General features: G+C 39.0%; 1 protein-coding gene across 4 annotated transcripts in view; it reads right to left on the reverse strand.

The window, feature by feature from the left end:
- Cobl (cordon-bleu WH2 repeat protein) overlaps positions 1-21895 on the reverse strand; it is a 220974-nt gene that overhangs the window by 91607 nt on the left and 107472 nt on the right. For all 4 annotated transcript variants that reach the window (XM_051200605.1, XM_051200603.1, XM_051200606.1 and 1 more), the window contains one exon: positions 14661-14834. In XM_051200605.1, coding sequence (XP_051056562.1) covers positions 14661-14834 — 174 coding nt within the window. The remainder of the gene's footprint in view (positions 1-14660; positions 14835-21895) is intronic.

Here is a 21895-nt window from a genome sequence, read left to right on the forward strand (position 1 = left end):
CACTAGGGATGGACACTGGTGTTTTAAAAGATGCTCCATTCCCAGTCTCTCTCTTTCTCTGCTTTCTATATGTGGACCAAGATGTAAGCTCTCTAGGGTCAATTTTCTCTTCAAACCTATAATGGCTCCCTCTATTATGGCATCTCTCTTTTTTTTTCAATCTTGTCTATTCATCCCTGTCTCAATCTTCCTGGACCCACATGTTCTCCTCTCCTCTCTTCTTTCTAACTCCCTCTCCACTCACTGCCCCTGAAATGTCCAGAGACGTACAAGGATGACCCCAACTAACAATCTGAGCAACAGTGGAAAGGCTACCTTAAATGCTCTTCCCTGATAATGAGATTGATGACGAACTTATATGCCATCATAGAGCCCTCATCTAGTAGCTGATGGAAACAGAAGCAGACACCCACAGCAAACACTGAGCTGAGAGGGAGAGGGAGGACTGATAAGAAAAGGGGTCAAGACCAGGCTACAGAAACCCACAGAGACAGCTGACCTGAAAAGGGGGGACCTAATGGGCCCCCAGACTGATAACTAGGAAACCAGCATTATATTGACTCAGACCCTCTGAACGTGAGTCTCAGTTAGAAGGCCTGGGTAGTCTAAGGTATCCCTGGTGCATGAAGGGACTTTGGGAGCACATTCCCCAGGGAGAGACACTCCTTTAACCTAGAGGCAGGAAGGAGGTCCTAGTCCCTACTCCAAATGACTTGACAGATTTTATGATCCCTCCTGGAAGGCATCACCCACCCTGTGGAGTGAGGGTAGGATGGGAGGGGGGTTTAAGGGCATGGGAGGGAGAGGGAACTGAGATCTATATGTAAAATAAGAAAAAATATACATACATACATGCATACATAAAGATGTAAGCTCTCAACTGTTTCTGGTCTTTGCCTCTCAATCACAGACTCTAACCCACTGAGGCTACATGTCCAAATTAAATGTTTTCCTGTACAGTTTGTCTTTTTTCCACCCTTATTTTGTTAAATTTGGTTGCCTTGGTCATGGTGTTTTATCACAATAACAGAAAAAAAAAGCAATCCACCATTTTCCTCTCTGATTGTATAATACAGAACAAGATTTCCTTATGCCCACAAAATGTATGAAATTCTGATTCTCCCAAGTCTGACCTTTGATCTCTACTTTATCTCTAATGATATTTGGTACATGGGAAAGAGATAATTTTAAGATTCTCTGGAAAAGCCTCCATATCTTAAATGTCAACATATTTCCAGGGATACTTCTCAGTTTTTTGGGGTTTGCATGAGAAAGCATCTGTAATCCAAGAATGAATACAGAATCTTTTCAACCAGCAGAAGTTCACCAACACTGGCAAAGAATAGATCATGTGACTCTCCCTGGCCCACAGCCAACTTCATAAACATAAGCATTTGGCAGACTGCCAGCTTTCCTTACAATTTTATCTACCAGCTTTAAACCCAGGAGAACATTCTGGGAGAATTGTTTTACTGCTTGCATTCAGACCAACGTAGTGAATTCCTGAACTGTGAAGTGTGGCATTTCCAGAGGCAGCCATGACTACTGTGGGGACAGCTGGGCCCTGTCCACTCTCAACCTCAGCCATTCTCTTTCTTAAAGTTTATTTCCTCTACCAGCCACAAAACTTTGTCAGCCTCCTTTCACTTGCGTTTCCTTGTCTGTTCTATTTCACTTGCAACCAATCTAGGTCTTCTCATTTAAAACAGGCTCCTCGTGATGGCATTGTAAGCCATCATGACAATCATTGTTTTAAAAAACGAAAGCTTTGATCTGCCAATGGTGTAATTATGAATATGGGTGGAGTCAAGTATCAAGGTATCATTCCTCCTCCTCCTCTACTTTCTCCTCCATTTTTTTCTTGCCAATGTTGCTTTTGTATTTAACATTTTTTTTCTCTTTTGCTTATTTGATTTAGCAACTGTACTAAAGATAATGTTATACATGTTCAATTTTTATATTCCATTCATGTCAAGCATGCTGTAGTAGTAGGTCTGTGACAATCTCCACAAGTCTAGTAGTGTTTAGAAGGTCTCTCAATGATTCCCATCTTTGCATAAAGTGTTTATCTATGTTGAGATTTACATAAGGTAAAAATACATTCTAAGTTTTAGAGTACTCTTACATGTCTTATTAATAAACATATGAGCCCTTCAAAATTTCTTTGACATGTGGACAGACTGTTTTACTTCATGGAAACAGAAGTCAGAAATGTTGATTATTAAGTCCTTTGGAATGACTTGCCCAAAGTTGTAAAAATACACGAGTGAGAACAGGGCTATTAATTTCTTTGAACTATTAAATTTAATTTCAACATGTCACTGTGTATAAATAATCCATGTACATATGTGATGTGTATTATGATGTGTGTGTAAGTTTATGAGCATAAGATGGGTTTGCATATGTCACAACATGTGTAGAGATCAGAGGACAACCTGAAGTGTTAATCCTTGCCTTCTGCCTTTTTAGCACAAGGTCTTTTTGTGGTTTTTCTATTATACAAACCAGGAGAGCTTGTCCTCTAGGTTCTGGGAATTCTGTCTCTACCTCCCATATCCCTGAATGAGTGCTAGGATTACACATGATTATGCTATGTGCCCAGATTTCATAAAAGCTGGAAATTTAAACTCAGATCCCGATGTTGGAAAGCATTTACTTTTATGTACTAAGCCAGTTTTCTAGCCCATGCTTCCACTTCTTAATTCATTGAAGTTACCTCAGCAGAGATACACTAGATACGTTCAAGGTTCCTGTTGCAGTAAGTTTTTTGGCAACACACACATACATATGTGCTCACTTGTGTGTGAGTATGTATGTATGTATGTATGTATATGGGCATGAATACATCAAATACAGGAGTGAAAAAACAGAAGAAAACACTAGCTTTTTAAAACTCATGTTTGTCAAAGAAGGGATCAAAGTTGTGCTGACAAGTGGAACAATACAGAGAGAAAGAGAAAGGTAGACAAAAATATATGTAAGTTTTTCACTGGAATGTATATTCCCCATAATGCAAAAGCATTTTACTTAGGATTAGACCTTTAAAAGGAAGTGTTGAAATCATTATTTTTATTGTAAAAATCACATAGGATTTACCATCCTAACCATTTTACACCAACAGTAGAGCAGTATTGTGAATTAGTCCTCAAAACTATTTTCTCTTTGCAAGACTCATCCATCCTTCTCCCTCCCCACATATGACCAGCCACCACTTTACTTCTTGAATCTATATACTTGACCACACAGGGCATCTTTTATAAATGGCATCACACAGTATTTGTCTTATAGCGGCTAGCTTATTTCAATTAGTGTAATGTCTTCAAGGTTCATCCATGCTGATCCAAGTATCAGGAATATTTCTATTTTTAAAGTTAATAATTCATGATATGGGTATACTCCATTTTCCTTACTCCTTCTACTAATGAGCCATTGGGGTCACTCACACTCACTGATTGCAGTGAAGATCTCCTTAGGATCATGCTTTTAATTCTTTGGGGGTACATACCAGAAGAATTACAGAACTCAATTTTCGATGTTTTGAGTGACTGACACACTCTTCACCATAGAGCCTGTGCCATTTCACATTTACACACATACACACACACACACACACACACACACACACACACACACACGTTCCAGTCTATCTTCATTCTTGGCATTTTGTTTTTTCCTTTTCTGTTTTTTATAGTACTCATCACAGCGAGTGTGAGTTTATACTGTGGGTTTTGATTTACATTTCCCTAATGATTACTGACACTGAACATCTGTTCATGAGCCTGTTGTCTCTTTGTATATTTTCTTTGGAAAACATTTATTCAATTCAATTGTAAAATTCTTATTGTTATTCTGTTTGTTGTTGCTAAATTCTAAATTATCTTTATATTCTATATGTTAATACCGTATTAGATATATTCTTTTCTAATGTCTTCACGAGTTCTTTGGGCTGCTTGTTCAATTTGTTAGCTGTGTCCTTTGGTGTAAAAAGTAAACATGTCACAGACACTAAAATTTCATGAGGTTGGTTTAGAATAAACAAAAAGTCAACACATGGAGGCTATTTAACTACTCCAAAACCCAAAAGCAAGCAGAGACACCTGAGTCCAGAATGGAAGTTAAATACAAGCTAATCCTGGTAACTCAGCACTTGGGTTCAACTTCCAAAACATAGCAACCCTCCAAGAAAGGAAGTAGGGTACATCACGCTGCAAGCTTTAAGTACAGATTCATATTCTTAAACTCACTTTTCCTAATGTTGATTATCAAGGTAGCTGGGAAGAATCATGAAAATACTTAGATATAAAGAAGCAATGGGAATGGAGAGATGGCTCTGTGGTATGTTGGGTAATACACAACTGTCTGAAGCTTCAGCTCCAGGGGAATCTATGACCTCTTTTGTACTGTATAGGAACTTACACTGACATACACAACCCCTCCCCACCATATATATAATTAAAAATAAAATATTAACACTAATGAGCAAAGATGTGAAGTTAAGAGAAATAATGAAACCACATTTTCACCCATTTCTCTGTTGAGATGGCTGACAGGCAAAGGCAAGGATAAAAGTAAGAAAGCATGAGGTAAACAACTCCATTGAAACTGTGTGCCCAGAACACGAAGCCCAGCTTCCCCTTTCCACTGCCCATGAAACTGTTTCCCACTGGGAAATGGACATTGCACTTCTCACTTTGATTTTTAGCTGAAAGCCTCTCTAAAATGCCACATTTTAAGGATAGCTAAAAATAGGCAAGAATCTAATCTCTTTCAAAGCTACTTTTGTTGCTTTAACAGCAAGTGTCAAAGAGGAAAGAATCCATAAACAAAAGGTAGATGTCCAGTAGCTAAAATAGCAGCCATTTCCTTCCACAATGCACTCTCAGTATGGCTGCCTTGTTGTTTCCACTAAGGAACTTCCTCTGTGGCCTGTTTTCCCAGGCTCTGCAGTAGAAGGGAGACGCCCAGGTTCTAAGGGATATTTATGTTGGAAAAGAGCCTGTCTTCTGCCATGCAGCTGGACACAATGCTGTCTGCACTCACTTTCTCCATCTCCAGAGAAGAAGGAAGCCTCCCAAACACCAGAGACATCTCCACACTTCCACTGACCCAACACTTTTTTAAAAATCTGTTCCATACTGCCATAAATGCTGTGTTATGCATCCACATTTTAGATAAAAATGAAGCCTCTACTAGGGTATCCATACAAAACAGAATCATCACAAATCCAAGTAACTTGTTTGTTTGGTTCATTTACTAAAAAAGATAGATATATTTGTCACCTGGAACATTTAAAGATTAATATCATAATTTTCTGTAGAATGTGGACCCAAAGATAGTTTGGCTAGGTCCAAAGAATTCTACTGATTCTTCACTTCTGTCAAGGTTTGTGAAATTTCAAATACCATATGAATATATAAACAGACTTGGAAATTGTATGGAGTCAATAAATAAAATCAGCAGTTCAGAAAATACACAGATAACCACATTTCAGATATACTGGTAGATACATTTAGAATGCATTTGGCTATGCCTACAGTAATGGCTTTAAAATGTTATGCTTTTAAATATGAGCTGTTTTTGCACATGTCTACACATTCAACTCATTTCACCAAGTTTCATTTTTATATGATGTCTTTTTATCTTTCATCAGTTCTCATTATATAAATTTAAATACTCTAATAAAAATGTTTTTAAAATAATATGAGCTTAATATGGGCTTCAAAATTCTTAAATTTACATAACTTTGAAACCACTAAGTCAGACAGTTAAAAACATTTCTTTAAAATCTGTTCCACATATCAGGCGAAGGCCTAGAGATTTTAATAAAAGACAAGGCAGCGGGTCATTGGTGAAACAGGAAAACAAAACAAAAAACAGCTCTTTCATGAGTCCAGCATCCCTCACCACTATCATGCCAGTTGAAATTAATTTTTTTGACAAAGAATGTATGTGGAGGTGAACTGATTTTTTATTCTGTTTCAGCCAAGTCTTCTGCTAGTTAGTTTACCTCTAGGACAAATGCAGTAAGCTCCTGAGAAAGCTCATTGCACTAACAGCAGGAAGATGCTATTTTTTATGAACTCATGAGTGAGGTGAAATGTGGAGTACAAAAACGATCTTCCTTCAGCATTTATGGGACTTCCTCAGCTTTCCAGTTTGACCCTCAGACAGCAAACACAGGCTTTTCTTGTGGTAAGTACATGCTTTCATTTCAAACATCCCTAACCCTCAGCATCTCCCTGTCAGGCAGCTTCATGTGAGGGCAATTTACCTCAGTGGTACAATGTGCTTTGTTCAGTCACCTCGCCAATGTTAGAGCTAGAAAAGGATGTAGATCAGACTCACCCCAGCATGCTCATCCCTCAGTACACTGACAGCTGCATATTTCTGTGATGCAATCAGCATGAATTCCAATGGTTACATGTAAGAACGATATCAGATAGCCTATAATGCGTCACTGACTGGCATGGCAGCTGCTCTGTGGCCTCATTTCTTCTTTCTGATTTTATTGTCCTTATTAGTAAAATGAAGACAATAACTGCACATTATTTATAAGACAGAACAACTACTAGGCTACATGAGACAGTTGGCATAAAGGTCTTTGGACCACTACAAAATATGACTTGTTATTAAATCACTATAATTATGTTTCTGAGATTTCTGGCCAGTTAGATGAAGGGGACTCTACTGCCCAATGGTCACAAGGAAGTACTGCCATTGAGCATTCATATATCTGTGATTTGTTTGGCACAGCAACCAGCTTGGGCTTTTGAGTTTTACTTCTCTTTGTACTTCTTATGTGATATACTGGAGATACTAGTAAATAAAGATACAGATTGCTTTGTCTCCTAAGCCTACATGTTGGGGACTAAATGAAAAATGAAATCAAGGAAGGGAATAGGGAATGACAAGAGAAGGTGGCTGTCTTGGTTTCTTTTCCTGTTGCTGTGATAAAAGTTCATCCAGCAGCAGCACCAGCACAAGAGAAAAGGTTTATTTCAGCTCCCAGCTCAAGGGTATAATGTGTGAGCTTGGAACAGTTGATCACATCACATCCACAATCAGGAGCAGAGAGTGATGAACACAAGGGCCTTCACTTATATAGTCCAGAATGACAGCTAGGCCACAGTGCCACACAAAGTGGGACCTCAATTAGTGCAATTTAGATAATCCCTTACAAGCCAAACCAGAAGTCCACCTCTCTGGTTATTCTAGAGTCTATGAAGTAGATAGCACTAACCATTTCACAGTAGCCATGCCAATCCTGTTGGCCAAATTTACAGGGACTCCACAGAACCAGGGATTCTAGAGCCCACCTCAGCCCAAGGTGACCTCTCTATAGAGCAGACACGATACCATGCTATCAGAAGCAGCCTTGAAAGCCATGCTCACAGAGCTTTTCTGCTAACCCTGCCTTTTTTTCTTAGTTCTAACTCAAAAAGTCTACCTTTTCTTCCCCTATGTTTAGTCCTTTGGCTGCTAGACAAAATATATTACAGTGTAACTCTCTCTTTTACTCTGTATATGTATATTTCAATATGTCTTCATGTCTATAACCTCCTTTTAAATAAACTATATATATTTTCTGGTTTTATCTTATCTTCCCTCTACAGTGGCCCTCTTTTTTATGACCCCTAATGATCAAGAGTGCATTAAAATACTGTTATTAAACAAAATTATGTTTCATAAAGAAAAGAGAATCAGCCTTTGGGGCTGAAGATATACAGTTCTTGCTTAGTGTGCATAAAGCCCTGAATTTGAGTATGGTGGGAGACATGCCAGTATCATAACTCAGGAAGTAGAGACATGAGGGTTAAGAGTTCAAGGCTACTTTGGACTGGTTCAACATACTGAGTGTACTGGAAGCCAGTCTGGGCTATGAGACCTTTTCTAAAACAAACAAACAAACAACAAAAACAAATAGGCTTTAAGTTTACTTTAAGTAAAACAGACACTTTGGTTCTCAACAAAGTATTTCTTCTAAAGTGCCCTTGGCAGTTTTATGATTCTTCTGTAATATTCTAACCACTAAATCAAAGAAGTAGAGGTTAAGTGTCTAACCTCAGTTAAGTTTCTAACATCTACAATCATTCTATATCTTCACATGGTATGAGATATTATGCTTCACTGTGTATACTTGACTGAAGCACGGAAACAATAAATGGCTGTATTTTATGTATTTCTGGACAATGGTAACTGAAATTAGATAACATTATTATTTGGTAAACTCCTAATTGTTTCTGATCAATTGATAAAGATGAAAGAAAAAAATTAACTTCTCTGTGATATGCACAGCTTTGGAGAAATGCAGGTGTCAGCAGAACTTGGGTGGAGTGTGTTGTTGCTGGGCAATGGAGTCTTTGCTGGGCAGTGAAGCCACCTAGGGAAGAATGTGTTCTTAATAATTTTCTATCCAGCTTGATGACCAGGACTTGGGAGGAAGGGCATCTTCTTTTATAACTCTCAGAAGGCATGGGATAATGGGTCCTTTGTGATTATGAACCAAACTTAAAAAAATAATAAAAGCCACACCTATGTCGAAGATTCACAAGACTGATAAGCTTATGAGAATTTCCAGACAGTGAAGAACTAGAATGTTGTAGATGGAGAGTGAGAGGGCTGGCGAGCCAAACTAGAGCCATGAGCCATAACAGGTTTCCAGTAGCCCTTGCCAGGGACCAGGTCTCAGTTTTAATTTACTGGACTTAGCTGGAGCTGAGCAAGCAGTTCTCAGGAAAACCACAACTCAGGGGCAACCAATCCTCAGGCGGCCCACAGCCTCCTGCTAGCTAAAGACAGCTTTCTGTAACCTGCCACTGGAAAGTTCCTAACCACTACACATACCTACCAATCCTATGAACTTTTGTGTTTAAATCCACCAATCAACCCCCAGAAAGTTCTCCTTCCTGGAATTCCCCTAATTTGCTTAAAAGGAGCCTTTGAGCTTCTCTTGCCATTGTCATTTGCTACCCCAACATGTTGGCAGTTTTTAAAATAAATGCTCTTGCTAGTTGCATATATGACTGGTGGTCTTTTATGGAACATTTCAAGGACCCTAACAGAGAGCTGATATTATTTTGGGCTACATTAATACCTCCGGTATTCATGAATGCCCGCCCACCCCTATCTGACCTAATAACATCTTCTTTTTGACAATCAGCTAAAACTTTTGGAATATATTCACTTGCTTCCTCATCAGCCTCTCAAAGTTATAGCAGACACTTTCCACTTCACTGTGGCCACTTACCCAATGTCATCCCCATCAATGTATTAGCTGAATGCATTGATTTATGAGTTTCTTTTGTTTTATGACTCTTAAAAGTTCGTGTAACCAATTTCACAATGAAACATCATTTGGAGAACCTTGAAACAAGGTTCCCAAGCCATGGTTACTCATATTTGGCTCAAAACAGATTGCTTTCTCCCTTTGCAGAAAAGGCTGTATTTTACATCAACAAAGCTGAGAAAAAAAAAATCGTGAAGAGGGAAAAAGACAGCGGAGTTGTTTAAAACATGAGTCTGTCCTAGGCTGACCTTTTTTATCATGTACCTGATAGTCTGTAGCCATAAGTAATTTGATTTTTAAGTATACTTGTTGTAACTGTCTAGACCCTAGAACCCTCTCATGATACCCTTCAATCCTCCAACCTCACTCCCACACACAGATTTGTATACTTAGAAACATAGACACACAGGTGATCTTGACCCAGGTCCCTCATTCTGATGATCCCAATATGCTCCTGTCAACACTGATTATTGTTTTCATTTTACAGAGGTGGACACTGGAGACCAGAGAGAGAATTAAGGATAGATTTCAGCCAAGCATGTATCTATGTCATAATCTATCACTGTTTCACACAAGACAGGTGTAAACCAAGCGGGAAGGCTATGACTAGATAGAAAGAAAAAAAATTCTCCCTGAGGCAGGTTGCTGAAGACAGTACACAGCTGTGGCCCAAAGACAGATACAGAAAGCTGATAGCCCCTCAAACTCAGAGCTGGCATCTGGGGAGAAACCATCACAGCATCAGGCAAGGGGGAGATGGAACATGGATTTCCCAACCAGAAGATAAGAGAAGGAAAATGGACATTTTCTTTTTTTGCTTAGTGAATATCCCTCAGGTCCCAGTATGCAGTACTTTTGAATTCTAAAATAAAACTTTAGGTATAAACTTCTTCTATGGTAGTTTCACAGGTATCCATTTTGTATCCACAAGGATACAAAAATCTGGCACTGTTCACATCCCTTATTCAGAATGGCAATGCATTTGCCCATGACCTACATACATCTTCCTAAATACTGCAAATTATATCTAGATTGCCTAATGAAACATAAATGTTATGGAAACCATACTTTAAGGGAACAATGATAAAAAGAAGACCATACACATTCAGAACAGACACAATATTTTCTGTTATATTAGTTCAAGGTTGGTTAAATCTACAGATATGGAACCTATGGATATGTGGAGCTAATTGTAGTGGATAATTATTGTTTTATAGTATTATATTTGTTCATGTTGAAATAAGTATTCTGCTGCAGATTTTCTCCACACACTATACTGATTCGTCAGAATTCTGAGTGGAGACAGTTTTCTCTCCAGTAGTAGTTTTCAAAGTGCCACTGTAGGAAAACAGATGTGCTCAGGTTCCTCCCAGTCTTCATGGATGGGGATTCTGTAGACAGGGCTTAGAACATGTGTTTACAAGCCTACTGGTGTCTGTAAGAAATACTGACTCAGGACCTAGTGTGTGAGCATAATACATCACGTTTACCTGAAAGTTCCCCATGATATAGCCAATGGCCAAGGTGCTGTAGCTGAAGCAATGAGCTCTGTTAAAAGGCCCTTTCCTCCTCCTGAAGAGCTCACACCTTTGCACCCACTGATCTTCTCAAATGCTCTACAGAAACATTTGTATAAAGGTGGCATTGCTTATTTTCCAGCTCTAACGTTTCCATGGAAGAACTGATGACCAAATCATGAATATTTAACTAACCCTAACCTAACCCTAAACCCTCAGAATTCTGACTAATCAGTGTAGTGTGTGAAGAAAATTTGCAGCAGAAAACTTATCTCAACATGAACAAATATAATACTACAACATAATAATTATCTACTACAATTGGCTCAATATATCCATAGGTTCCATGTCTGTAGGTTTAATTAACCTTGAGCCAATATAACTGGGAAAATAATGTGTCTGTTCTGAATAATTATGTGTTCTTAAATTTCAGATAAAATGGAACATGACAAAACTATTCTACCTTTAAGGCACTAACAGTTGAGATTTTTATTTTGCCACTACTTGATAAGAAAAAAAGGCATATAAAGATGAAAAACCTATGTATTCTCCTAAGTTGACCAAGTCCTGAACTAAGCATTTTCTCCTTACTCGGTATTTTGGTTTTAGTAGCAGCTACACATAAATAAGGTTTTCACACAAACAACTTATCTCTAGATGGAAGGAAATTCATTAACAGGAATTGATGTTCTCCCCAACAACCAGGACAACATGTTTTTTTTGGGATTCTTTTCTCAGAAATTGATAAATAACAAAATACATTTCTTTTAAAAAGAAGCATGTTCACAAGAAAGGCTTAAATGCAGTCTGTATTTCACTCACACAATTAAAATGGAAGATGGTTTCCAGCAACCAATTTCTCTACTCATTCTGTGCCAAATAAAACAGATTTCAGTAGAAGCTTTTATTGCTGCAGAGGGAACTCTGTTCATTCTGCAGGGGAGAATGTACTGTTTATTTTCCATTTAAAGTTCCCAATTCTCCAGTTACTATATGTTTTTCTGTTCCAGCAGACTATCTAGTATGAGTAACTAAATTAAATTCAGAAAAACAAAACATAACGGTTTTGTACAGAAGAAAATGTTGAAATGTCAACGCTCTATCCCTGCTCTATATCTATGCTCTATCACATTAAGGGTTCTTATTGAAGAAAAGTATTTACATAACCCTCATCCTGGAATACACATTTTTTATCATTAAAGAAATATCTATTGGAACTCAAAGGAAAAAGACAGGAGTAACTGGAAATGGCTAATGTTAACAACATATCTGGATGTTTTGAAAAAGTTCAGAATCTAAACTGATTAAGAGCTGAACTATAGTTACAGGAAACAGATACACATAGTGGCTACATCATTCCATCAAGTGTGGAACAAACTGATGTACCTCTGTGACTAAATTTCCTTTTATAAGAACATGGCTGCAGCATTACAGAAATCTCAAAAGAAATGAGTGAGACAAAAAACAAAACAAACAAACAAAAAAAAAAAAACCCAGAACATTTTCTTCTAAAATGTGTTGTACTACAGGAGTTTGAGATAAATTTCTAGCGACATAAGTAAAGGTCCTATAGGGGTCTGATGTGGTCTCTGATGGGCACGGTTAAGAAGGCCTCTGGAAAAATAAAGACACCTACAGGATAGGTATACAGATAGGCGGATGGACACACAGACAATGATGCAGATGCTGTGATGGCTAATCTGCACTGCCAACTTGATCTAATTTGGAAACCCACCTCTGGCTATGTCTATGATGTCACTTCCAGAAAGACTTAACTGAGAGAAGAGCCATGCTGAGTGTGGATGGTACCATCTGATGAACTGAGAACAGAGTATTGGCTCATCTCTCCCTGCTTCTTGATGAAATGTAAATAGAGGCCCGTTCTCCTTCTGCTATGACTTACCTACCATGACTGCCTGCATCCTCAAACTGCAAACCAAAACAAACCCTTCCCAACTTAGGTTGATATTTGGAGGTATTTTGTTATAGCAATGAAAAAATTAACTAAAATATTTGCCAAGGAAGATGTCAGGATTCTGTCACAGTAACCTGCAGCTGTAGTGAAGCCTCAAATTTTGGTGGAAGGGACATTGTTTCTAGTATATTGAAGTATATTTTCTGAAAAAGCCATGATATGACTCATTGGTGGTGTATGTCTTTAATCCCAGCACTCTTGAGGCAGAGGCAGGTGGATCTCTGTGAGCTCAAGGCTAGCTTGGTCTACAGAGCTGTTCCAGGACAGGCTCCAAAGCTACAGAAACACCCTGTATTGAAAAAAAACTAACCAAACAAAAGTGATTCAAGCCTAAAGACTGTCAGTGTTCTTGAGAGTCATGACACAGGGACAAAGCAAACGATACCAAAGCATCGGGCAAGAAAGAGGATGCAGAGTCCATCAGAGAGCAAAAGGATGCTTGGTGTGCCTCATGTGATGCCAATGTTCAGGGTATGCTTTCTTCCCCCAGAAGCTGGGATGCAGGGCCAGCTGGAACAAAGCAGCCAATGAATAAAAAGGCATCCTCATTCTCAAATTGCACCTTAGCACATGGATAAAAATGCACAGCTTGGAAGAGGCAAAAGCATGAGCTTCTCCCCTTGGGTACCCCAGAGATGGTCTCCTCAGGAGACCACTTGAGGATGTGTTCATAAAAAATAAATTTTCATGCTTTTTTTTCAGTATTTCCTTCAGAGTTTGGAAAAGAACAGTAATAGCTAATCTCTCCCCCAAAACCTACAGAGGACACATATTTCAGAGATGTTTGAAACCATAGTACCAAACTCCTCTCTCTTTCTCATACTCTGTGCTTCCATATATATTGTTCTTGAATAATATTTAACCTTCCCACTTAACAAAAGCTTCTCTTTGGCAAATACCAACTCCTTCCATGTTTACATTATTATTCTTCATTTTTGGGTCACATTTAAGTCAAATAAGAATTATTTATGTGACTATAGCAGTGCAATACCATGACCGTCAGTCATAACTGAGGTAGCCACTAAGTAAGAAATCGAGAGTACATACAATATAGATATACTGGTCAAAGGGATGGAGGATGACTGTGAGACTTCATCATGCTACTTAGAGGCATGTGGGAGTTTTAAATATATAAATTGTTTCTAGAACTTTCTATTCAGTATTTTTGGAGTGTAGTTAGCTATGACTAACAGAAATGTCAGAAAATTAAAGTTTATACTGTCACATGGTTCCCTACTCTTGGGAAGAGGGGCCTTGACATTTCAATTAATGGTTCCAGACATCAGCAGGTAGCTGAAGGAAAGAGGACCAGTAGAAACCATGGGTTAGGTAACTCACTCACTGCTGAGGATGTGATCTTCAGGGCAACATCTAATGACAAAATGCCTTAGAAGGCTGTTCACTGCTATTAAGACAAACAGAAAGTGGGCTTCTTAAATACCATGCCTATGAAATAAAACATTTATTATATTAAAAGCTGCTCCATATGGAGAAGTTTCCGTTTTGCTGTGAATCTGGATAATTTGGATAATCTAGGCTACGTACTTTATCTCTTTCACAAACTGAGCTTTCTAGAAGTATCACTACTTGTGCATTTTCTTATATGCAATCTCTCTCACACCCCCAAAACTTCAGTGCTAAAATAAAACACATGTTAATCTACAAGCACTGGGTCCTTAAGAACCAAAGACCCCAAAATAGTTTCCTACCTTAGCAACTGAGTGACATCTCACCTTTACTTCTAAATAAGGCTCAGATGTTCACCCTGAACACAGCTTGCTAAAACCACAAGAGTAAAGAACTCAGCATTTCCAAGGATCTGAAGTGGAGTTAACTGGGTCAGTAAAAAGATGCTTTGGTGGAGAGAGGCCCATCCCCCTACCTTTTCTGATGCTTTTTCTTGACCCAGGAGTCCTGGACTTGGAGGAGGAGGGGCTCGGCGCTTCTTCATCTCTGACTTCATAGACACTCCAGAGATGTTGCCCAGTGAGAGGGAGGGTCCCAGTGTTAGGGACCGTGAATGCATGGACGGTGAGTTGGGCGTTGTTAAGCAGCCCTATGGGGGAATAGACAGACAACACCTCATTAATAAGGTGACTTCTCTCTATATGAATGTCCAAACTTGAAATCACCAACTCAAGCTTCTAATGGCATTTTTATACTTGCAAACATGAAGGACTGAACCAAAACATCTATTACCATTCTCCTAGGAAACTTCACAGCATTTCAGACCCATGGAGTATGGTCCACTTTATTTTATTTATTGTTTTTTGAGGACTTCATATGCGTACATTATTTATATCATTGTCCCTTCTTCCTTCCTCTAATTTGTTCTCCTCAAATTCATGACCTTTTTTCTTTAATTACTATCATGACACACACACATATACATAAAGACGCACATAACTTTATAAATATAGGCTTTTGAGTTCATTTAGTGTTGCGTGTGTGTGTGTGTGTGTGTGTGTGTGTGTGTGTGTGTGTGTGTGTGTGTGTGTGTGTTTAGGGCTTTCTGCTTGGCATTGGATCACATATCAGAGGTTATCCCAGGAGCAGGTGGATTCTTCCTCTATCAAAAGTCAATAATTGCCTATAGCTTTTCATCTAGGGGTAGGACCTTGTGAGATTTACCCCATTCACATTGGCATGTCAATTGGCATTGTCGTTTTCAGGTCTTGTGTAGGCATCTATACTGTTAAGATTTCATGTTAAGCTCAATCATGAAGCAATCAGCAGCTCTAAACCTTTAAGAACACTTAACAGCTAGAATCACTTGGCATTTTCATCTAAACAGTAGGTGTAAATCATCTATCTCAAAACTTTAATGTGTCATAGAAGTGAGCTCTTAGCAATTGCAAAGGGGTTCCTAAAGCAGTGCATTGTGTTCGGGAAGAAGAGTAGTAGTTTACCACTGGCAAATATTCACCCATTTCCAGTTTCTTCTAATCTTCAAAAGTTCTATGAAAATGTGACGGTGTATCATAAGCACTATGCTATGAAGACTCTCAGATCATTAGCACAGAACTTGACAACAGTTGCTTGTGAACAAACACATGCCTGCCACTAGCTTGTTGGTCTCTAGACATAATTTCCATCCATGAGAAATGAGATGAATAACATACCCATTTTCTTTCAATCAACTGTTGCCCAAGTTTCTTAATAGAAAAAGAAGATATGTCCACACAGAAAAGACACTTAGATAACTAGAACTCTAACATCACATTAACAACAAAAGGCACAAGCCATTCTGGACATGTTCCACATGAAGTCAGTGCAGAGAAAGACAAAATCTCAGATCTGGGAGATACTAAGTTTGACTTCTGGTTTTGGCCCCCACCGGCTACATAACCTTAGGCAAGTTTTAATTTTTTTTTCAACAATTTATCTCTTTCAAAACTGAAGTGAATAGCTCCTACATAACACTATGAACTACATGATTTGCTACAGGTAGAAGAGCATGAAGGAGTTCTTGGCACATAGTAAACACTCGAATGTTTAAGAGATTATGATTATGTCACATTAGAGGTATCAAATAAAGGGGCTAGAAAGATGGTTCTCTTGTGGAGGACCCTCATTTAGATCCCAGTTCTCAGGTAAGATTGCTCATGACCATCTGTAACGCTAGCTCCAAGAGATCCAATCCCTCCTCAGCACATTAACAACTCCCTGGGGAGTGTGTAAAGATGAGTAATTCTCCAGGAGGAAGCGGAATTACCCCATGGCCTTTTAGTCTGGAAGTGAAAAACTAGACCAAACTTATGGCTCTACTGTTACAAAGGGTCTCATTAATTCCCTGTAAAGATGAAAACCGACGAGGGCCACTTAAAGTCAAAGAGAGACCCTGACCTCAACAATTCAAAGGGCAATGGGCCTACTTCTGGCTTACTGGGTAATGGGTCTACTTCTGGCTTACTGGGTAATGGGTCTACTTATGGTTTACTGGCCTTTTGGAAGTATGTACTATTAGAGCTGGGATGTCACCTTTTCAGACATGACCTTAATGGACACTCTTTTCAGACACTCAGTCTTGAAGAGACAGAGAGCCCCTGATTAGTGTGAGAGTCACTAGTCTCCTATCCTCAAATAGCACTAGCAATTCTGATATGAAAAATACATACTCTTAGAGCAAAATAGAATGATATTAGTGAGAAACTCTTAGCCAACTAAAATTCTCATCTCATTCATGTATAAATTGCCACAAGATCTGGATTCAACTCATCTGCTGAACACACCCCAAGTTTTCCGATCTTAATTCATTGATAGAAATTTCTGCCAATTTCTCTTGGCTCTGAATCACAGAAAACCAAGATATATATAAATTTTGTATGTTAGCTCCAGTCTGTGGCCTACTGGTACACTAAATGCTGGAGTCTGGGACACACATAGATAGCTCTTCCCACACACCAGAGATTAAAAAAAAAAAAAAAGCATGACCCACTGTGCCCAGTCTGCCTTCTTAAGAGGTTCCACAGGACACTGGCATGTGTATGAAAGTAGAGAAGGCTGGTAAACAGATGTTCTGATGTTTAAGGAAGAGATCCAATGTCCTGCTCCTCTGCCTCTTATAATTTTCCTGCCCCCTCTTTCACAATGTTCCCTGAGTCTTAGGTATAGGACTTGTTTTGTAGATTCTGCCCCTACCTCCAACCAGGACTGGGCTCTACAACCCTGATTTTTTATTCATTGTGGGTTTCTGTAATTGTCTCTGTCTATTGCAAAGATAAGCTTCCTTGATGAGAGGTGAGGAATTCACTTTATCTGTGGACACAAGGGCAAATATTTAGAATACAGTTAGAGACAGCGCGGGTCTAGTAAAGTGGTAATTGTAGATTCTCCTCCAAGATTCCTGACTTTACCAGCCCTGTGTAGTTAACTGGGTTTACAGTAACATACAGAATATACCTGTTGCTGGATTTTAAGTTGGACCTCTCTTAATTAGAAAGCTGTCAGATACCAACGAGGTATATGTGACATGAATACACCCTTGTAAGTGTCGCCTAAGAATGTCAGAAGCTACAACCATAAAGACTCCCCAACATGATCTAAAACTGAGGTGAACAAGGACAACAACAATAGAAATATTAACACGGCTGGGTGACAGCTCAAAAGACCTCAATGCTACACAAAGCTATAGGCAACTATAGCTTGGGAGTGGGCGAAATAGTCTTCCCCAAAGAAGAGTACTGCAATTGGTTATCCAAGACCAAGCAGTCAGCTCTGAAAACGTATACAAGTAACATTATGTAGGCTAAACAGGTTATACTTATGTATTTAGGAACACACACACACATATGTAACAATAATTAATGAAGGAAGAAACCATAAATATGAAAGAGATTTAGGCAGGGCACATTGGAGGGTTTGGAGGGAGGAAAGGGAGGGGAGTGATAAAATTACATTAAAATCTCAAAAAATAAAAGGAGCAATTTAAATAAGGTAGATTTAAACCTTGCCAATAAGTCAGTGTGTAGTCTTCATATCATATGTTTCAGAAAGCAAACAAGAAGAAATGAAGCCATTTAATGTCAATGACAGCTTACTTACAATAATGTCCAGCAAGTTCTATTATTTCTCTAATGATACATTACCAGGCTTTAATATAAAATAAAAAACACTAATACTAGGAAAAATTGAAGAAGCAAAGTTCAAGCTTTCTTGATTAAGACATGAGCATGGTTATTTTTTGCCGCAACCAAGACATGCTGGGGATGCAGCATGGCCATCCTCACCTGTGTACCAAGACCAGTACCTGCAGGCTGGGGATGGGGCACGGCAATACTTCCACTTGTGTACCGAGACCAGCACCTGCTGGGCCCTGATTCCATTCTTGAACTCAGATACATTAGCAGGTACGAATTCAGTGATCTGATGTGGATTCATGCCATGCCTAGCTCACATATTATATGATCTTAGGGGAAAATACACTCTGACTTAAAAAAAAAAACATTAATTTTTAATTCACACACTCTGTAACTTTGCCATAAGGGTTTAGATAGTGTTTAAGGAAACTGCTAATATCCAAAATGGTAAGGCTGCTCTTTCAATATCAGCGTTCCCGGAAGGGCTGGCTAGGCACAGGGCAAAAGAATGGACACAGCAAGTGCTCTAAGGTAGTTGCTCATTTCTGGTTCAGGAATGAATTGCAAAAGAAGGGGCCATTTCAAACAACAGATAACCTCTCTGCTGCAGAAGAAAGGTGTTTCTATCCACAGGTTGTGACAGCTGCTCTGACTTCCACCCAGGTACTTGGTACCAATCCCATGTAGTCAGAGGCAAGGTTCACTTTCTACTGTTCCCTCTGGCCTCATGAAAAGCTCCTGCCAGCTGCTCCAGCATTTATCCTTGCAGAGATCACTGATTCTGTATAGAAACCATCTTTCTCCAGCATCTTTTTTAGCACATTTGCCAAACGAAAAGCAAGAAAAAGGGATAAACCGTGAATTCATATTTTCAAGGCTCCCCAGGTATTTCTTAGTGCTGTCAAATTGCTGCTTTAAGCTTTCTCACTAGTCTCTGGATTCCTGGAGTGCTGTTTTCTGTTGCTAAGGAGAAGCTGGCAAAGGCCAAAAATATCCTGAAATTGAAAGCAGCTTTGTACACAGGCTAATGGATAGCACAAACCAGCATGGAGACAGCATTTTCTCCTCTCCTTGGAATACGGATGCAGGGCAGACTTGGTGGCCTTAGAGGGACAAAGGATGAGAACAGGCTGAGGGGCATTTCTGTTTTTCTGACCTGAAATGGAAATGTTCTGGCTGGCCCACCAGAATTCTGCAGCTCAGAACTTCAGCTATGGCTGGACTACAGAATTTTTCAGAAAAGGCAGGCAGGAAGCAACAGACAAGACACAGCCCTCATTCACTGGAAATTATTTTTATATATGTTGAAACCCTTACAGAGTTACTGTAGTTTTGCGATCCTAATAATAAATTTATACACTTGTGGAGTGGACTGTGGATTCTAGTATGTCCTCTTCTGAGCATCCTGTAATGTTAAGGGTCTTAACCAAATGTGGACCGTTTTTCAGTTAGACACCCAAGGCTAAGTAGTCAAAAATTGGTCTTTCCTTTAAGGTTATATTACTGTGCTTCTTGAAACGGTTTACTTGATACTTGATTACTGTTAAATTTACTTTCTTGCTAACAATTACTAATGTTGACTGGACAGTCAGCATATAGTTCTTACATAAACTAGAATGACATAAAAATCAGAACAAATTATCTACACTCTGAGACTAAAATATATGTAAACATTATTTCACTCTACTTATCTGAATAATAACTCATTACTGAGATGCTGCCTGGAACTACAAATTATATGTTATTTTTTCAAAAAAAGATGTTGAATATGACTTGGTTATTGCTGTTTTCACAGCATGCTCAACTAATTAAAACCATATAGGATTTTTTTTTCTTAACACAAAGTAAATTAACAAAGTAGCTGCTAAATGCAAACTATTTTTTCCAATCTTCCATTTTCTTGTCATCGGGAAAGGAGCGTGATAGACAGCAGAGGCAGAAAAGGAGAGGCCCTCAGCAACTTTCATTAACAAAAGAGTAATGGCAGATCTGCCAGCTGTGCACTCAGGTCTCCCTCCCTTTATTTTATTTCAACATCTGTGTTAAGCCAAATGCTATTAGCTTCCAGGCTCTTTTGTAGCTTATACACCTGTATTCTTAAACTCTCTCCAATAAAATGGATGTGTACTTCCATGCTTGTCTTCTGTAGACATCCTACCATAGTCATCAACCATAATCACCAAACCCAGCCACCTTGGAACTGTGTTGTGCTAAAAGGCTGCTGCCTCCATGTCTAACTACCACAACATTTTAGTCACTCTTGAGAGTGTCTGAAGGCCTCTGGATTTTGGATACTTACTTGTTAGAGCAGTCTGTCTTTCTCTATTAAGGTGGCCCCCCCATGAGAGGTTGTTTGAATGCCATGGATGTGGGTAGAGAAGAAGACCTGAAGGACTGTGGCACAGTGCTAGGCTACTTCCCTAGGCAGAAATTGTTTGAGACTATTCACTGGATCTGAGAAAAACAAACTAGCAACAGTGCACCCTGTGGGATAGGCCTCATGGGTAACTAGTAGGTTAGGCCATGAAGTAGACAGGCCTGAGAGCCACAAAGAGGAGGTAACAGTTGTTATTAGTGTTCAGTGGACATGGTGACATTTTAAAGGAGACAGTAGACCTGGGGAGATGGTATTAAAAAAAGAAAGAAAGAGAGAAAGAAAGAAAGAAAGAAAGAAAGAAAGAAAGAAAGAAAGGAAGGAAGGAAGAAAATAAATATCCTGGTGATTCACTGAACACATTAGAACAAAGCAGCTTTCCCTCCTCTGCCTCTGCCATGTAAGTTTTCTGCGGGAAATGGGATATCCTTTTCCTCTTGAGAGTCAGCATTCTCAACAATGCAGTGAAACAGGGGTCATGAGTGACATCTGGGGCTGGCTCAGGGCCACTTGTGCCTGGTCATCCTGACCTCAACCCCCATGGCTGGAGATGGCAGTTCCTGGACACTCACAGTTTTCCACGAAGACCTGGTAGCAATCGCGTGTACAACCCGACCCTTTTAAGGAGGGAGCCTCATTGCAGATCTTGGCATTAAAACTTGCTTTGCAACTGTGACAGAAGTTTTAACACTAATAAATTCTTTTTGTGTGTGTGTGCATCATAGCTTTGCCGAAACACTGCGATCTGCTTTAGTTTAGGATATAAATACTAACAAATTAATGCAGAGGTCATTTCTCATTGGCTATGCTTTGAACACGACATTTTTACATGTAACTAATGGCTCTACTCTACTTTCCAGATGTACTGTTTAATACAATCTGGATTGATAATTATAAGATTAATAAGAAAAATAATAATAATGGTACTTGTCCTTCCTTTAGAGTCAAAATCATTTATGTGCTACCAAATAACTCCAATGTTAAAAAAAAAAGCAGGCTGTAATTGGTTGTTGAAATTAGAAGATAACCTCAAAAACAAACTGTAGAGGTAGATTTTGACATAATCAAACCCATGTAGATGACTGGAAACAGGAAGTCAGAATCACTGTTTGACAGTGTCATTAGATATACAGTACATACAAGATAAAATTTCAGTAGTAGTGA

Source organism: Phodopus roborovskii, unplaced genomic scaffold, assembly GCF_943737965.1.
Source record: "Phodopus roborovskii unplaced genomic scaffold, PHOROB, whole genome shotgun sequence".
Taxonomy (NCBI): Eukaryota; Metazoa; Chordata; class Mammalia; order Rodentia; family Cricetidae; genus Phodopus; species Phodopus roborovskii.